The 15,395-nt window shown below is 44.3% G+C and overlaps 1 protein-coding gene across 1 annotated transcript in view; it reads left to right on the top strand.

Annotated features, from left to right (window-relative positions):
- The window catches only part of MTURN (maturin, neural progenitor differentiation regulator homolog), a 29,674-nt gene extending 21,727 nt beyond the window's left edge, over window positions 1-7,947 (top strand). The window contains exon 3 of the mRNA XM_022584238.3: window positions 2,583-7,947. Coding sequence (XP_022439946.1) covers window positions 2,583-2,693 — 111 coding nt within the window. The 3' untranslated portion in view covers window positions 2,694-7,947. The remainder of the gene's footprint in view (window positions 1-2,582) is intronic.
- The last annotated feature ends 7,448 nt before the right edge of the window (window positions 7,948-15,395 follow it).

Here is a 15,395-nt window from a genome sequence, read left to right as displayed (position 1 = left end):
TAAGAGTAAAGATGTTACTTTGATCAGGACTCTGCTTACCCTTTCCTCCTGTAAGCCTTTGGGAGGGATTGGAAAGTGGGGTGGGTGGCAGGGCCCTGGGAAGCAATGCAGAGTAAATGGAATGGTCCATCTCACTTTGTCCTAATGCAGTTAGTGTTTGGATCATAGGGCCATTCAGTGAAGTTGTCTGAAAATGGTCAACCAAGGGGCTACCACGTGAGAAAGGTTCATCAAAGAGCTGTGGGTCGGCATCCCCGTGATGGCAGACAAGGCCAAGCAAGGTGCCTGCAGCCATGGCTTCCTGCCAGCACCAGAGCGTTTGTCCATATTGATCAGGCCCAGCAAAGGGCACTCACGGTTTCTAACCCAGGACCAGCCAGTGTTTTAAGAAAACGTTTACTGTGTATTTATTGTGAATTTCCCTGATGATAATTATAGAGCATTTGGAAAATACAAAAAGATAAAAAGGAAAAAATTTACCCATAATCACATTGCCTAAAAAAGTACTCTTAAAATTTGGATATATTTATTTCATTGAAGTCTTTTTTTCTATGCATTTGTGTATACTTTAAAAAAAATTTGTATCATAATGAAAATGCAGTTTTCGTCATGTTCTTTTTACACACATGAGCACATTTTTTATATCATTAAACTCAAAAATAGTATTTTAAGTGGATATATAAGATTCCATTTTATGGATGCACCATAATTTATTTAACCGTTTTGTTGAACATTTCAGTAGTCTCTATACTTTTATATGTGTGTTATGAATAATAGCAGCATGCATTTTTAGAGAAGAAGACATAGAGGAGAATAGATTTTTAACATCTTGATGGGATAGTCAGCACTGTTCATTGTACTACTGCTGACAGCCCAGTGTGTGTGTGTGCATAGATATTGTATCTTTGTGTATGCATGGATGATACTTAAAAGTAGAGAATCTCCAGGCTCTCCAGTAAAACCTAGTCCTTTGGGCACTAATCCATTGTACGATTGACACTTCCATCTAATAAGCTTATGAAAATAATTATAGAGGTAGCTGACTCCCATGAGAAATCCATAGCTACTGTGCTAATTCCCGTTAAGTGCTGTTGAAATTTTTGTATTGAAGTATAGTTGATTTACAATATTATATTAATTTCAAGTGTATAACAGTGATTCAGTATTTTTATAGATTATACTCCATTTAAAGTTATTACAAAACAATGGCTATATTACCCTGTGCTATACAATATATTCTTCTTGCTTATTTATTTTACACATAGTAGTTTGTATCTTTGAGTCCCCTACCCCCATTTTGCCCCTCCCTCCTTCCCTCTCCCCACTGGTCACCACGAGTTTGTTCTATATATCTGTGAGTCTTTTTCTGTTTTGTTATATGCATTCATTTGTTTTATGTTTTAGATTCCACATATAAGTAATAACAGAGTATTTGTCTTTGTCTCATTTATTTCACTAAGCATAATACTGTCTAGGTCCAGCCATGTTGTTGCAAATGGCAGAATTTCATTCTTTTTTATGGCTGAATAATAATCCTGTGTGTGTGTGTGTGTGTGTGTGTGTGTGTGTGTGGTGTGTGTAACTCACATCTTCTTTATCTAGTCATCTGTTGATGGAAACTTAGTTTAATTCCATATCTTGGCTATTGTAAATAATGCTGCTATGAACATTGGGGGTACATGTATCTTTTTGAACTAGTGTTCTTGTTTTCTTCAGATATATACCCAGGAGCAGAATTCCTGGGTCATATGGAAGTTCTGTTTTTAATTTTTTGAGGAACCTCCACACTGTTTTCCATAGTGGCTACACCAGTTTACGTTCCCACCAACAGTGTAGGAGGGCTCCCTTTTCTCCTCCCCCCTCTCCAACATTTACTATTAGTAGACTTTTTGGTAATAGCTACTCTGAAGTTTGAGGTGATATCTCATTGTGGTTTTGATTTGCATTTCTCTCATATTAGTGGTGTTGAGCATCTTTTCATGTGCCTGTTGGCCATCTGTATTTCTTCTTTGGAAAGATGTCTATTCAGGTCTTCTGCCTGTTTTTTGATTGGGCTGTTTTTTTGATATTGAGTTGTATGAGTTGTTTATATATTTTGGATATTAACCCCTTATCAGTCATATCATTTGAAAATATTTCTCCTGTTCATTAGGTTGTCTTTTCATTTTGTCAGTGATTTCCTTTTCTGTGAAAAAGCTTTTCAGTTCCATTAGGTCCCATTTGTTTATTTTTGCTTTTCTTTCTTTTGCCTTAGGAGACATATCCAAAAAAATATTGCTACAATTTATGTCAAAGAGTGTCCTGTGTTCTCTCCTAGGAGTTTTATGGTTTCTGGTCTTAAATTTAGGTCTTTAATCCATTTTGAGTTTATTTTTGTATATGGTCTGAGGAAGTGTTCTAATCTCGTTCTTTTACATGGAGCTGTCTAGTTTTCCTAGCACCACTTGTTGAATAGATTGTCTTTTCTCCACAGTCTATTCTTGCCCCCTTTGTTGAATTTGGATCAGATGCCTTTGGTCGTCTTCCTGCCTGTGGGCCGTTTGGCACTCACAGCTGCTTCTCTTCTCTTCTCTCCCCTGTAGTTACTGGGGCTTCCGGATGCAGATGACGACGCATTTGAAGAGTACAGTGCGGACGTGGAAGAGGAGGAGCCAGAGGCGGACCACCCCCAAATGGGGGTCAGTCAGCAGTAGACTTCCAAGGGCTCCCACCTGAGAAGGAGAGTGGGCCCTGTGGTACCCGAGGTGGGGTCACAAGCTCCTGGGTTAGCATTTTGCAATAGCACTTCGAAACAGGACGTCTGACTCCCAGCATCCAAATTAAAATGAAATACCTTTTTAACGACCACACGATATCTGGGATGAGCTTTGCTCAGAAGTGACCTGAATTTTACTCCCGTTTCAGTGGGTCTCTAATGGAGTTGTCTCGGTAGCCTTTGCCATTTTGAATTTAGAGTCCATTTTGCGGCTGACTGTTCTCTCTTGAGTTTATGTTGGAGAACTAACATTTGCTGACTCAAAAGTAGAGAACTCTGAATGTATTAAGGATATGTTTTGAGTCATCACAGGGGACATTATTGAGAGAAAGCATGGCAGAGAAGAAATGCAGTCTGCACTTTTTATGTACCTTTTAAGTGTATGTAAATGGAAGGTTTTGCTTATAAAGCATGAGTTTTAATATCTAGTCATTAAACTGCACAAGTGCAAATACAAGGGCAGAAAAGGAGAATTACTTAGTTTTGGGTTAAGAGGGTAAGAGAGGCAAAGAAGCCTTTAAGTGTTCTGCCATTACTGAGTTACCTAGATATATAGCAGCTGGTTCATGGTTAGGTAGAAACATTATTTGCCTGTTCAGTTATTTTAAAACATGCTGATTCCAAAGCCACTTTTAAAGTCTCATAGTGGAGAATATAAATGGGGTGACATAAATTATGGATTTCTTTAAAATGTTTATAAGCCACCCCACATATGAAATGAAACATTTACCTTCTCTCTTTATAACAAGATGGCAACTTGTTAAATCATGAAAACATCCCAAATCCAAGTGCCACTTAAACTTTGAAGCCATAGATGAATTTAATAGGAAAATAAACCAGGATAAATTTTTAAAAAATATGATGGAATCCTTCTTTACTTTCTTAATCTGACTTTTATTCTTCAAAAAAAAGTCAAGAAAGGATCCCACTGTATAATTTATTTAAAAATTGTAATCAAGTGCTTTGAGGAACCTAACTGCAGTGAAGTTTTAAAGTCGTATGAAGGTGGGAATCTTTTCATCATGGGTTAGCTTGGTTCAGAAGGGAAGTTTTAATGATCACATATTCAGACAACTCACAGAAACAACTACTATCATAACTGGAGACACTGCTGTCATCATCTAGCAACACACACCGAGGGGGAAATTCTTTGCAATGCTAACATGGAATTATTTAAAACATTCATTTTGCTTAGACCCTTCTGCATCTCTGGTTCTAATAAAAGATGCAGAATGCCTCTTTTACAACACTTAACATCTGGGGTGGAATTGTTTTTAACATGCACACACATGCCTGTTGGGTTGTCAAAGTTTTAGATTAAAAAAAAAAAAGCAGCAGAGGCCACGGAGTTTACGGGAGTCTTGTATATCTTCCAGGCATGTCGGTGTAAACCTGATTATCTCAACATTTTCTGTTTAATTGATTGGTGCCGTGAGGAGTACAGCTGGTACCACAGCTGCTCGTGGTAAAATGGTGTCCTACAGTTTTAAGTCATCGGGTAAAATAATTTCGTGGTTTCGATCCGTGCTTCAGTACCCATGTTTTTTTCTTTTCTTGGAAAAACATATTAAAGGTTAACTTCAAGTGAAATGAATTATCTTTGGAGTAGCCTATTAACAAAACAAACCTTGGGGTTTTATCCAGTGGAGCAAGCGGACTCCGTGCTTTGCTCCCTTGCCTGTGTTCTGATTGGCTGTGAACCTGAGCACAGGTGATTGGGAGCTATGCCTCCCGTAGGTAGAGCCCACGTCTGTAAAGCTCCGTGTTCCCACTGTAGTCTGAAAGGATGACTTCTGCCACCGAAATGAAGAAGCTGGACTGGCTTGCTCCATTCAAAGGTAAACTGGAATTTTGTACTGGAGGCTTAAAACCTAAATTTACATATGTTTGAAAATGGAATGGACATATAAAATGTATTTTATGAAAAAAGTGTTTAGGCTTTGACCAAATACATTGTGGTATTATTATGTGAATGTTCTCTGTCGATAAAAATTGAGCTGAGATAGACTCAGCCATTCAGTGGGCTGAGGAGAAATCTGGCCTTTGTTCTGCCCCAGGGCTAGGAAAGGACATCGCTGTGTGTTAACTTATTTTCAAGGCAAAACCCCAGAGGGCATTGCGAATCGGATTGTTTCCTCTAAAGCTTCGTTTTCTCTGATTGTGCACATCCCAGCCAGTGCATGCTGACACACATGCACATGTACACACTCACCTGCGCTGTGGATTCTCTGTTTGGGTCGTGGGTGGCGTCAGAACTGGCTCAGTGCAGAGCTTCACCTGGCCGCTCAGGGACGCAGGCAGCCTGTGGTTCTCATTATGGAAGTGGTTCCCTGGCTAGACCGAGTTCCGACTCTCACAAACATGTAAACACACCTACCGAGAGGCAGTGTGGTGCCACAGGAGAAGCGTAGACCCAGGAGTTAGGAGAGAGACCCGGGTTTAGTCCTGACTCTGCCAGTGACCATGTACGTGCCCTTGGACAGGTCATTTAACTCGCCTGAAGAAAGGGGTGTTGGCCCTTCCTGCTTGAACCACTGTCCTTCCTTAACTGCCTTACTATGTGTGTGTGTATGAAGAGCAACAATGAAGGAAACTTTTCGAGAAATGCGAAGCAAATGCATTTTGAATCTTGCTGTCCTTAGGATCCTGGCCACAGGATGACCTTAGAACAGGTCTGTGTTAGTCTGTACGTGTTGAAACCCCCTCAGGTCTGATGCTGAGGGGCTGATGAGATTCTGTCCTCAGATGAGAGGGTAAAGGGGGGCCCCGGAGATATGGAAAGCGTATCAATACTTGTCCCAGTTGGCTGCTGTGCCGTGGAAGGTATGGATTTGCCTTGTGCTCTGACAGACTGGGGCTTTGGAAGTAGAGTAAGTTTAACTTAACTTAGTCGGGGAATTTGCATGAAGAATAGCTGGAAGAGCGTGAGAGATGAGTGCTTTGTTGCCGTGTCATCCAGTAGAGAGAAAGAGAAGTAACAGAGAAAGTGACTGAGTGTGTGAGTGTGTGTGTGTGTGTGTGTGAATAGGGGAATGGTTGATTGCTTGTTGATCACTGTGGGCTAGCTGTGAAGTCACACCTGTGATAACGTTCCAAAACCTTGGTCCCAGGTTTGAGTGAATCACAGAGACATTTTTCTGGTGGTTACCTGGTTACTTTCCCTGCCTGATAATCATACCAAGGAGACTTCGGGGAGTCGGAGAGCAGATTCTGGAGGGAGGTGAGACCCCACAGTATGCCTGCCACCACCATGGACACTACGGTGTCCACTCAAGTCTCCCAGGCTCCCAGCAACACATAGTGCTTTTTTTTCCCCATGCCTAGAACATGAAAAGTCTCTAATTTAGGAATTCTCCTTGTGTCCTGGTGCCAGAATTGAGGTTTCCAGCGTCCTTAAGTGAAAACCCCTCTCCTCTCGTAGTCACTGTGTTTCCACATAGGAGCAGAAAACTTTCCCTAGCACAAGTACATGTCTAAATATTGCTTCTGTTTCATAAGAGCACAAAGTGTATGGACCTAGGAGAGCTGTGATACTAGAGCATCATTGGAATTTATATTTTAGGAATCTGCCTCATGTTAAAATGTACAAGTTGGGAAGCTGTGGTATGAACAGATCTTATTTCTCCTGGTTTGCGAGACACATAGGAATAGGCAGGACTTAACCCGGGGTAGGAGGAGATGAGTGAGGTAGAATGGGAGAGTTAGGGTCTGATTTTTTAAATAAATATAAAGGCAAGAGGCAGTCATCATATAAAATACAAGAGAACTGTTGTCCTGGCTATCTCACCAGGATCCTGCTTTCCTCAAAGGGGCTGCTTGCATGTTGAGAGGCAAGGCCTCTGTCGGGGGTGGCTTTGTGGCTTTAAAAATGCCCCCCAGCCAAGGAGACAGTGGGTGTCTTGCAAATCTGGTGGAGTTCTGTTCCTCACTCAACCAGCTGCTAGCAAAGCCTGTATTTCCAAAGTGCTGACAGATCTGCAAGGGGCTCCAATCACCTGGCAGGCACAACGGGAACCAAACTTGACCTCGCTGTCAGCTGCAGAGGAGGCTACAGATCAGGAATGCCCCAGCCGGCCAGAGGGCAGAGCCCGCCTGCTCCACCACGCTTCCGGGTTGCAAAAGAGCACAGTTAAAACTCAAGTGGATCACAGATCCCTCTTCCCTCTAGTGAGTGTTAACTCCAAAGAGACGCCATTGCCTGATTGCTTAGTCTTCGGATTACCAGAGAAGCCTCAAGTTTTTTTGCATTAACAACTAATCCTCTTCCATAAAGACACAAGCAGTTATCTTGGTTTGGTGATACCAGGTATGGCATGAAAGGCTGAAGTCTTTTAGATTTTATACAGAATAATTCTCAGACTTGCCAGAATGCCGGTAGCCACTGGTATCCGTGGCAACGTGGTGTCCATGGTAAAATATCTATAGCTCGTGTTCCTTGGGCAAATTGTTAAATAATGTGTTGTCTTTGGTATTTTCATTTAAATTTGGATGACAAAAATAGAGGACCTATGAGCATTTCATGTTGTAGAAAGTCTACTTAAAGCACGGTATGGCTGAAGAGGCCCAAGTAGTTAAAAGCAGGCACCAGGCCACATACAAATAAACATTTCATTTTCTGAGAACTGTGTATTCAATTACTCAGTACCACAGAGAGAGCTGACAGTCTGTTCCTTGTAAAACTGCCTTTGCCTGGTTTTTTTTTTTGTCTTTTTTGTTTCTTCAGATTCATTTTTTACTTTAAGTACCTTCTGATAGCTAGGCAGATAAGATACAGAGCAATACTCTGTACAAATGTCAGCTTTTTAGAGGAGAAAGTAAGTCATCAGTTCTAGGGAAAACTTGAAACTATCTGTGAACCAGTCTTAATTTGTGTAAGAGAGCAAAGTTTAGTATCTACATAAGAAGAAAAAGCAAGGAATGGTTTGGGGGTTTTGTTTTTTAGGTGAGAAATGTTTCATGCAGGGTGTCTCTGCTTTCTTTGCCTTTATATTCCTTTCAAAGAACTCTCTTGTAAATTACAAAACTGTGAAATGGGTTGCCAAAAACCGTTGCCCTTCATTAGCTTCTTCAGCAGTGTAAACGCAGAATTGAACCCTGTCCACACCTGCTCCTTCCTCTCTCCCCTGAGGGTGAGGATCTCATCCAACGATGTAATTACCATACGCTTGCTATTAAAGAGCCTTCCGAACTCCGCTGCGATTTGCCTCTTGTTTACTTTCTCCACCACGTTTGGTCCTAAAGGCGCCTGACTTGCCATAAAGGAGGACCGGGAATAGGGACCATCAGCCGGCTTTGTGGTTGCTGATGCTGGAGCCTGGCTGCGGGGGGCAGGGGGTTGGGGAGGGAGGAGTGATTACAAGAACCACTGATATGATTCAGATGTTAATAATTGATGTATTTGGAGACATTAATCTATCCTGATGCTGTACCTGGTGTTTAGTAATTTTCCACTCTTCCTTCGAACTTTAGATTTTTTCCCGTCCTAGTTAGGAATCCTTCGTGGCATCAGTTAGAAACCTGTGGCCCTTCTACCATGACATGACACCATTTCCCATTACTTTCCGCCCAATTGTTATTCAGAAACAATGGCATTTAAAAAATAAGTCTGGAAGTTGGTGGTAAGTCCCATTATTTGATCAAGAGCAATTTTCTTTCCCCAAATGAATAAGTCTCCATAGATGGTTAAATTAGATTTGCGAGTGCCTTAATAGGCACAGCCTAGAGGCTCCTGTGTGTGTTTCAGGTAACTTAATTCGTGCTTCTTCGTTTTGGACGTGGGTGTTGTCAGAGATGGTACTGAGTGGTCGGCTGTGTGCAAGCGTTCCAGACCTCACTTAGTGTAAGATCCTGACCTCAGACAAAGGCTTTCTTACAAGAGAACTCATTTCTTACTGTTAGTTGAGCGCTCTCACAGGTAGACTTTTTTTTTAACTTTGTATTTTATATTGGAGTATAGTTGATTAACAGTGTTGTGTTAGTTTCTGTTGTACACACTGCTATATTTAAAATGGATAACCAACAAGGACTTACTGTATAGCACAGGGAGCTCTGCTCAACATTATGTAACAACCTAAATGGGCAAAGAATTTGAAACAGATGTAAGCTGGCTCCTCTATCTGAGTGCAGGGACTGGTGTTGGAAAGAGCCACTTCCCGCTTTGCAGTGAATCTTTCTCAAATTGGTTCCCGGGGGACAAGGTTCTAGCCCAGTCTCCTCCCTGACCGGCTGTGTGATCACAGGCTTGTCACCAGCTCCCCCTTGCCCCCTGCCCCACCTTTGTTTCCTCATCTGTAAAAACAAGACTGTGGACTCATTTCCAAGTTCCCTCTAGGCACTAGCATTGTAGGAATGTATCTTGGCTAGTGAGATTAGGGCAGGTGGGAAGCAAAGTTTATAAGGAAAATACTGTCTCAGGAAACGAGGGCTGGGCGACTGACATTGACCTATCTTCTCTAAGGTCCCTTTTAGAAATAAAGACCCCAAAAGAGAGGGATTAATAGACGGAGCAGAGAGGATTTTCAGGGGGTTTTAGTAGGGAAAGTATTCTATGTGATACTGTAATGGTGAACACATATTATAAATTTGTCCAAACCCATAGGATGTACAACACCAAGTGTGAACTAGTGTAAATTATGGACTCTGGGTGATAAGATGTGTCAGTGTCGGCTCATCAGTTGTAACAAATGCATCACTACATGGGGGATGTTGAAATGGGAGATGCATGTGTGTGGACTGGGGCTAAATGGGAAATCTCTGTATCTTCTGCTCAAAATTGCTGTGACCCTAAAAGTACTATAAAAAGTAAACTCTAATAAAAAGAAAAGAAATAAAGATCCCAGCCAAAATAGTGGGTGTATATTAGCTCCAGTGCTGACATCCCTGGATACTTTCTCCTGCCTTCCTACATGTCCCTTCTTTCTGTGATCAAGAATACAGGATAAAAAGTACCACAAAATAGGAATATTTGGGCTGTTTTGCTTAGGGACGTAACAAATAGTCTCGTTTCCTTTAGAAACGAGCCTGGTTTTCATAGTAAAGTCAGGCCGGGTGGGATACCCCATTGTCCCTAGTGTTCACTGTGGATGTGAACAGGTTGAAATAAAGTAAGCGGAACAAAACCCACTACCCAGTGTTTGGACCCTGCCGCGGGGCTGGAGCCAGTGGGCTGGCTGCGTGTGTGCAGGAGGGGCTGGCAGGTAGTACCCCCTCCCCACCCCGTGCTCTCCTGCTGAATCAGGGCGAGGGGCAGGGTGCGGAGCGAACATGCCTTCCTCCCTTGGCGGGCCTGACCATCTGGTACTTTGAAAACTCAAGAAATGTGTCCCGAAATAGCTGGCACAGTGCGTTTCCTCTTAGTTTCACAGTGGGCAAATACTAACTTTGAAATACTTTCCTGATCTTTGACCCACCTTTTTTCCCTTTTTTGGAGCAAAAAGCAATGGCATTTCTAAAAATCTGAGCAGGCTGTAATTAGGGAGCCAAAGAATAAAGTAGGCATTTCCTATTAGGCAACATTTAAAGGAGCAGAGAGATTTTCTCCTCTTTGTTTTCCAGGAAAATATGGCAACGATGCGGGATGTAAAAACCTACAGTAGGGCTTCCCTGGTGGTGCAGTGGTTGAGAGTCCGCCTGCCGATGCAGGGGACACGGGTTCGTGCCCCGGTCTGGGAAGATCCCACATGCCGCAGAGCGGCTGGGCCCGTGAGCCATGGCCGCTGAGCCTGCGCGTCCGGAGCCTGTGCTCCGCAACGGGAGAGGCCACAATAGTGAGAGGCCCGCGTGCCACAAAAAAAAAAAAAACCCTACAGTAAAACGAAGTTGGTCCTTTGGGATGCCTTTTAATTGGAAGCCTCTAGAGGTCAGCACTGCATAAGGAAAGGGCTTTCTAGTGCTGGGTAGCCTTTTGCCCATTTCCTTGTGGAGCCTTTGGGAGAGGCGTGCTAGCAGACCCCCAGAGTGGCGTGAAAGGAGCGAGCAGCCCAGCTGTGCATAGGAGACGGAGGTGTAGAGTCCTTTCTTTATACATAAACCCTAACATTTGACTCTGGTTGGTTTTCTTCCCTTCTCATCCATCTTTCTCTGCAGCTCCCACACCCCCGTACGTACACACTGTCAGCTCAATAAACATGACTTATTGACCGATCGATGAACCATGGCATTTAGCTCACTCTGAGAAGGGCTGGGGAAATGCCAGAGAGGAGATGGATGGCACATTTCATTTTGCTCTGAGCAAGGTGAAAGGCTGCTCTGTGTTCCAAGGCAGCCCGGGACTTTCTGATGATCAGCCGGCAGGCTTTGTGAAGCCCTGTGACTTCCAACCCAAATTCAGGGTGCCGAGGGCGGTGCTGGGACCACAGGTTTCTACTTGGCTGAAATCAGTCTGCCTGAGGCCTGCACAGATCAGGGGTGGGTGGGGAAGGATTTGAGCATCTGTAGGATATCTGGCCAGAAGTGAGGTAGCTGGGAGCCCCTAAAAACTGGCTGACACTCCTGGGGGCTCCAGGGCACAAGATGCAGTGACAGCATGTGGTGATGGCCAGGGGTGTCATAGACCACCGCAGGCCAAAGCCCAAACTGGAGGCAGCCTTGGGAGTTCCCAGCGGCTCCCAGAGTTGCCCCAGGGTTTCCTTTTGGCCCAAGAAGGAACAGGAAGGCCTTTCCTTCCCTCTTTCTGTGTTGCCCCTTCTGTTCAGGGCTTTTATTCTTTCTACTGAATTAGGTCTAACCCATGTCACAGTCATGGGGTTGACAGTTGTCCTTTGCTGGGTGATTTGGCTGAGCCTGGGACACACTCCCTGAGAAGGGATATTGGTGAAAAGGACAGTAAACATGTCACAAGCATAACGGAAGCCCCTACTCCCCCAAGAAACATTTTAACAGTGGCTTAACAGCAGTCTCGCTACTACCGTTAAGTTTCAAAATGATGTTTTTTGATTCTGGTGAGTGTGGACAAGGTCCAAGGTTACCCTGCTCCCCAGTGTTGCTTGCATTGTTTGCAAGTGTGGAACAGCCCGAGGAGGTTTCATTCATTTTGCCATGAAGCAAACAGTGCTAAGTGAATATACCCCAGCTGTGTGCACTGTTACACGCAATAATTTTTTTAAAACAAACATTTATAAAGCCCTTTCTAAGTACCAGGCGCTGTACTAAACTCCTTTTGACTCCTGCAATGCTCCCAACAAAAGGTAGATGTTATGATTGATACCCCCTCTTTTTTTAAAACATTTCTATATCTCAAGGTTTGTGTTTTTTTAATTTTATTCAAGTCTAGTTGATTTACAATGTTGTGTTTAATTTCTGCTGTGCAGCAAAGTGATTCAGTTATACATACATATATATTCTTTTTCATATTCTTTTCCATTATGGTTTATCACAGAATATTGAAGGTAGTTCCCTGTGCTATACAGTAGGACCCTGTTGTTTATCCATGCTATATATAATAGTTTGCATCTGCTAATCCCAAACTCCCCAATACTTCCCTTTCCCATAATATCCCCCTTTTATAGATGAGGAAACTGAGGTCCAGAGACATTAAGTAATTTTCATAAGATCACACAGCTGGTAGGTGCTGGAGCTGAGATTCAAACCAAGGCAGTGTGGCTTCAGAGCCCTCTTACCTGCTCTCCTCCACAGAGTGTCATCAGCGTTGGTCTTAACTTTTAATGAAATCCCTGGTCCTTTTTGCTCAGCATCACGGAGGCCCTGATGCGGTGAACACTGCTGGTCTGCTTGGTTGCCCGTGCACGGGATGGAATGAAGAAAACTCATTCAGTTTCATCAGCCCCTTGCCTTGCCTGTGACCAGGATGGCCATGCTGAGTGGATTAGGATGATAACTGACACATTTTTTCCCAGTATCCATGTGGTTGCAAAGACTTGAAAATGCCCTAAAGAACCGGAGCAACAGATTCGTTGAAATAATTTAGTGATTGATAAAATCAGAGGATCCTGAGGCAGGGCAAGGCTGTGGAGACAACCAGTGTGCTCCCCTATCTGGACCCTTCTTCCTAGATAGGGGAAGGGTGCCCCCTGAACAAGGCCATTACGGACTCTTCTGAGAACAGAAGAAGCTCTTACAGACTCCTCATAATGAAGCGGCTTTTACTCAAGCTTACTCTGAAATAACCAGGAGCAAAAATTCACTCTGCAGTCAGGCTAGTCCCTGAGAACCAGAAGGAAGCTGTTGTCACCCAGTCAGACCTGGTGCCGCGCGGTAGGGCCACAGCACACCCTGACGACTTCAGTCTGTGTATCTCCCCGACCCGTGAGAACACCCTTCCAGCCTGCCTTCCAGCCCTTTCCTTTCCCACGTCCCTGCTGAGGCACTAGCACACGCCCTCAGTAACCCTATCACCGCGGCGGAATTCTCAGGCTTGTCTTGGTACAGTATCATGCAGGAGTGCATGGGAATTGGAGAACACATTTCAAAGACAAATTCCATTCACTTTGAGTCTCATCAGCTTGTTTGGATGATCTCTGCAGTTGTTTCCTCCACCAGTGCAGGAAAAGAAAAGGTGGCCACATCATATCCCATAAGAAATGTTAGTGCTCCAAACCTACTTTCCCTGCTTCTGAGATCCCAAGTGTCAACACGCAGATCCATCATGGTTGGGACCCCATGGGTCACGCATGCGAGCGTGAGCTTGCTGGTGAGTGGCTCCAGGGAGAGGGTGCTAAATCCCGGGAGCGGTGCTTTTCCATTTTCCAAATGATGCTGGGATGCGAGGAAGGAGAGCAGAAAAGGTGAGTCAAAACCAAACCCTTGAACAAATTCTCCAAGGAGCATGAAGCTACACAGGCTCGGAAAGAGAAGGGGATAATGTCACATGGTGATGAAGAAAAGCGGGGGTCTTGGATGGGAGTCTTGCTTCCCACATGGCCTTGGTCTTTTAAATCTTGAGTTTCTCCTGCTTAGAAATGTTATGGGCCACTTTGAGCCTTGGGCTGCAAGGGGCTCTAAAAAGACAAACTCCTGTGGAGAATCAACTTTAAAACGGGTCTGGAAAGTGCCTGGTCTAACAACTGACTCCAGCAGTCCTTGTTATCAGAAATAGAAATCTAGCAACTGAAGGGACACGAACTACACAGCCTCCCCCAGGTGTCACTCTGCAATGGGACACGAATTTGGTCAGGTGTACCCTGCTGAGGGCTGTCTCCAGGCCTCCTTTTCCCACCACACCCACACTCCTTCCATCCCCTCCTCTCCCAGCTCGCCTGACATTGAGCCCTTTAGAATTCAAAGTTCATCTAAATTAAACATGGGGATATAATGAAATTCTTTACTAGACAACCCTACTACTTCAGAAGCATGTCCTTCATATTTGCAAGCGGCCTTAGCTCAGAGGAAAACCCCTACGTGGAAAGTGACTGTTATTTAACCCGTGCCATTTACTAGCTGGCTTGTACAGTGCCATTAAAACTGGTGATTTCGCTGCGGAGTGGGTGATACTTGGTGACAGAGCTAAACTATGCACCTCCTTCCTTCAAAGACTATTTCTGACTCTGGCCAGCTCCTCAGCGACTCCTGTAACTGGTTACAAGAAGGGCTTAGTGAGGTAATATGAGTGACTTCGTGTAAAGCTCTCGCTGTGCAGGAAACACAAACCAGCGCCCTTCTTGTGGCAGGCGGGAAGCACCTTCTCCACCTGTACCTCCCAAGCTTTTGAAAAAGGTCTGTTATCCATAAGCAAGCCAGAGGCATCATCTTGCTCCGGGCTAATGAACTCATCCAAGCCATCCACATGGTCCAGTCTCTTTAGAACTCTGACCAAACCTTTGCTTAATGCATGAAAGCTTATTCCCTGAGGTGCCCTTCAAACCTTACTCTGACCCTGTGCTCTTCAGCTCTGGAAAAGCACAAAAAAAACCTGGCCACACGCTCTTGAAAATTCCATTTGGAAGCTAGTGGTGGTGATTCCAGACAGAATTTTGACAAAAGACAATAAACACTGAGTTCAGTATGCTGCTCGCTGCTTAGAGCCCCTCTCCTGGGGACGGTCCTGCCTGCTGCTGAGGGAGAGGATTACGGATGTGGAGTTGGGCAGAGCAGCTGCTGGGAAATACAATGACCTTGGTGTGTTAGCTCGTCATCAAGACAATGGCACTCTTGTGAATCCTCTAGAAATAGAACTTTTCATCTGGCACCACAGTGGGCTATGCTTTGGAGCGGTGATGTCACAAGCAGGCAGAAACTAGGGAATTCATCCTCTTGGGCAGGGTGACTAATTCTGTCTCCCAGCCTCTGGACATTTACTGATGTCATCCATCTTCTCCAAACCGCACCAGCCTGGGGTGAGGAGAGACTCACAACTACAGACACGAATTCTTGTTTCTCTGGCTCTGACACTTACTTTGGGGATTCTCAGCCCTCCTCAGATCCCTCCCAAATATTCTGGGGTGGCCCTTGTGGTGTCTCATGTGTGTTTGACAAGCTCATTTCTGTGGCACCTGCTGTTCTCCTTCCTGGGATTGCACCTCCCTTCTCAGTACTGCACAGCCAAGCTTTCCCGTTGTAGGCCTGCCCTTCTCCCTGTGACTGCTGGAGCAGGCTTTGGTTCCCAGGAATGGTCACTCCAGCCATAGACTTGACCCTTCCGCTTTAGACCCCATAGAAGGTTGAGTGGCGTTTCCCTGCTGTTTCC

Source organism: Delphinapterus leucas, chromosome 9 (assembly GCF_059928025.1).
Source record: "Delphinapterus leucas isolate spDelLeu-1000000601 "Yukka" chromosome 9, BTC_Dleu_Yukka2, whole genome shotgun sequence".
Classification (NCBI taxonomy): Eukaryota; Metazoa; Chordata; class Mammalia; order Artiodactyla; family Monodontidae; genus Delphinapterus; species Delphinapterus leucas.
Note: the sequence above shows the minus strand (reverse complement) of the source record. Positions and strands in the feature narration are given on the sequence as shown.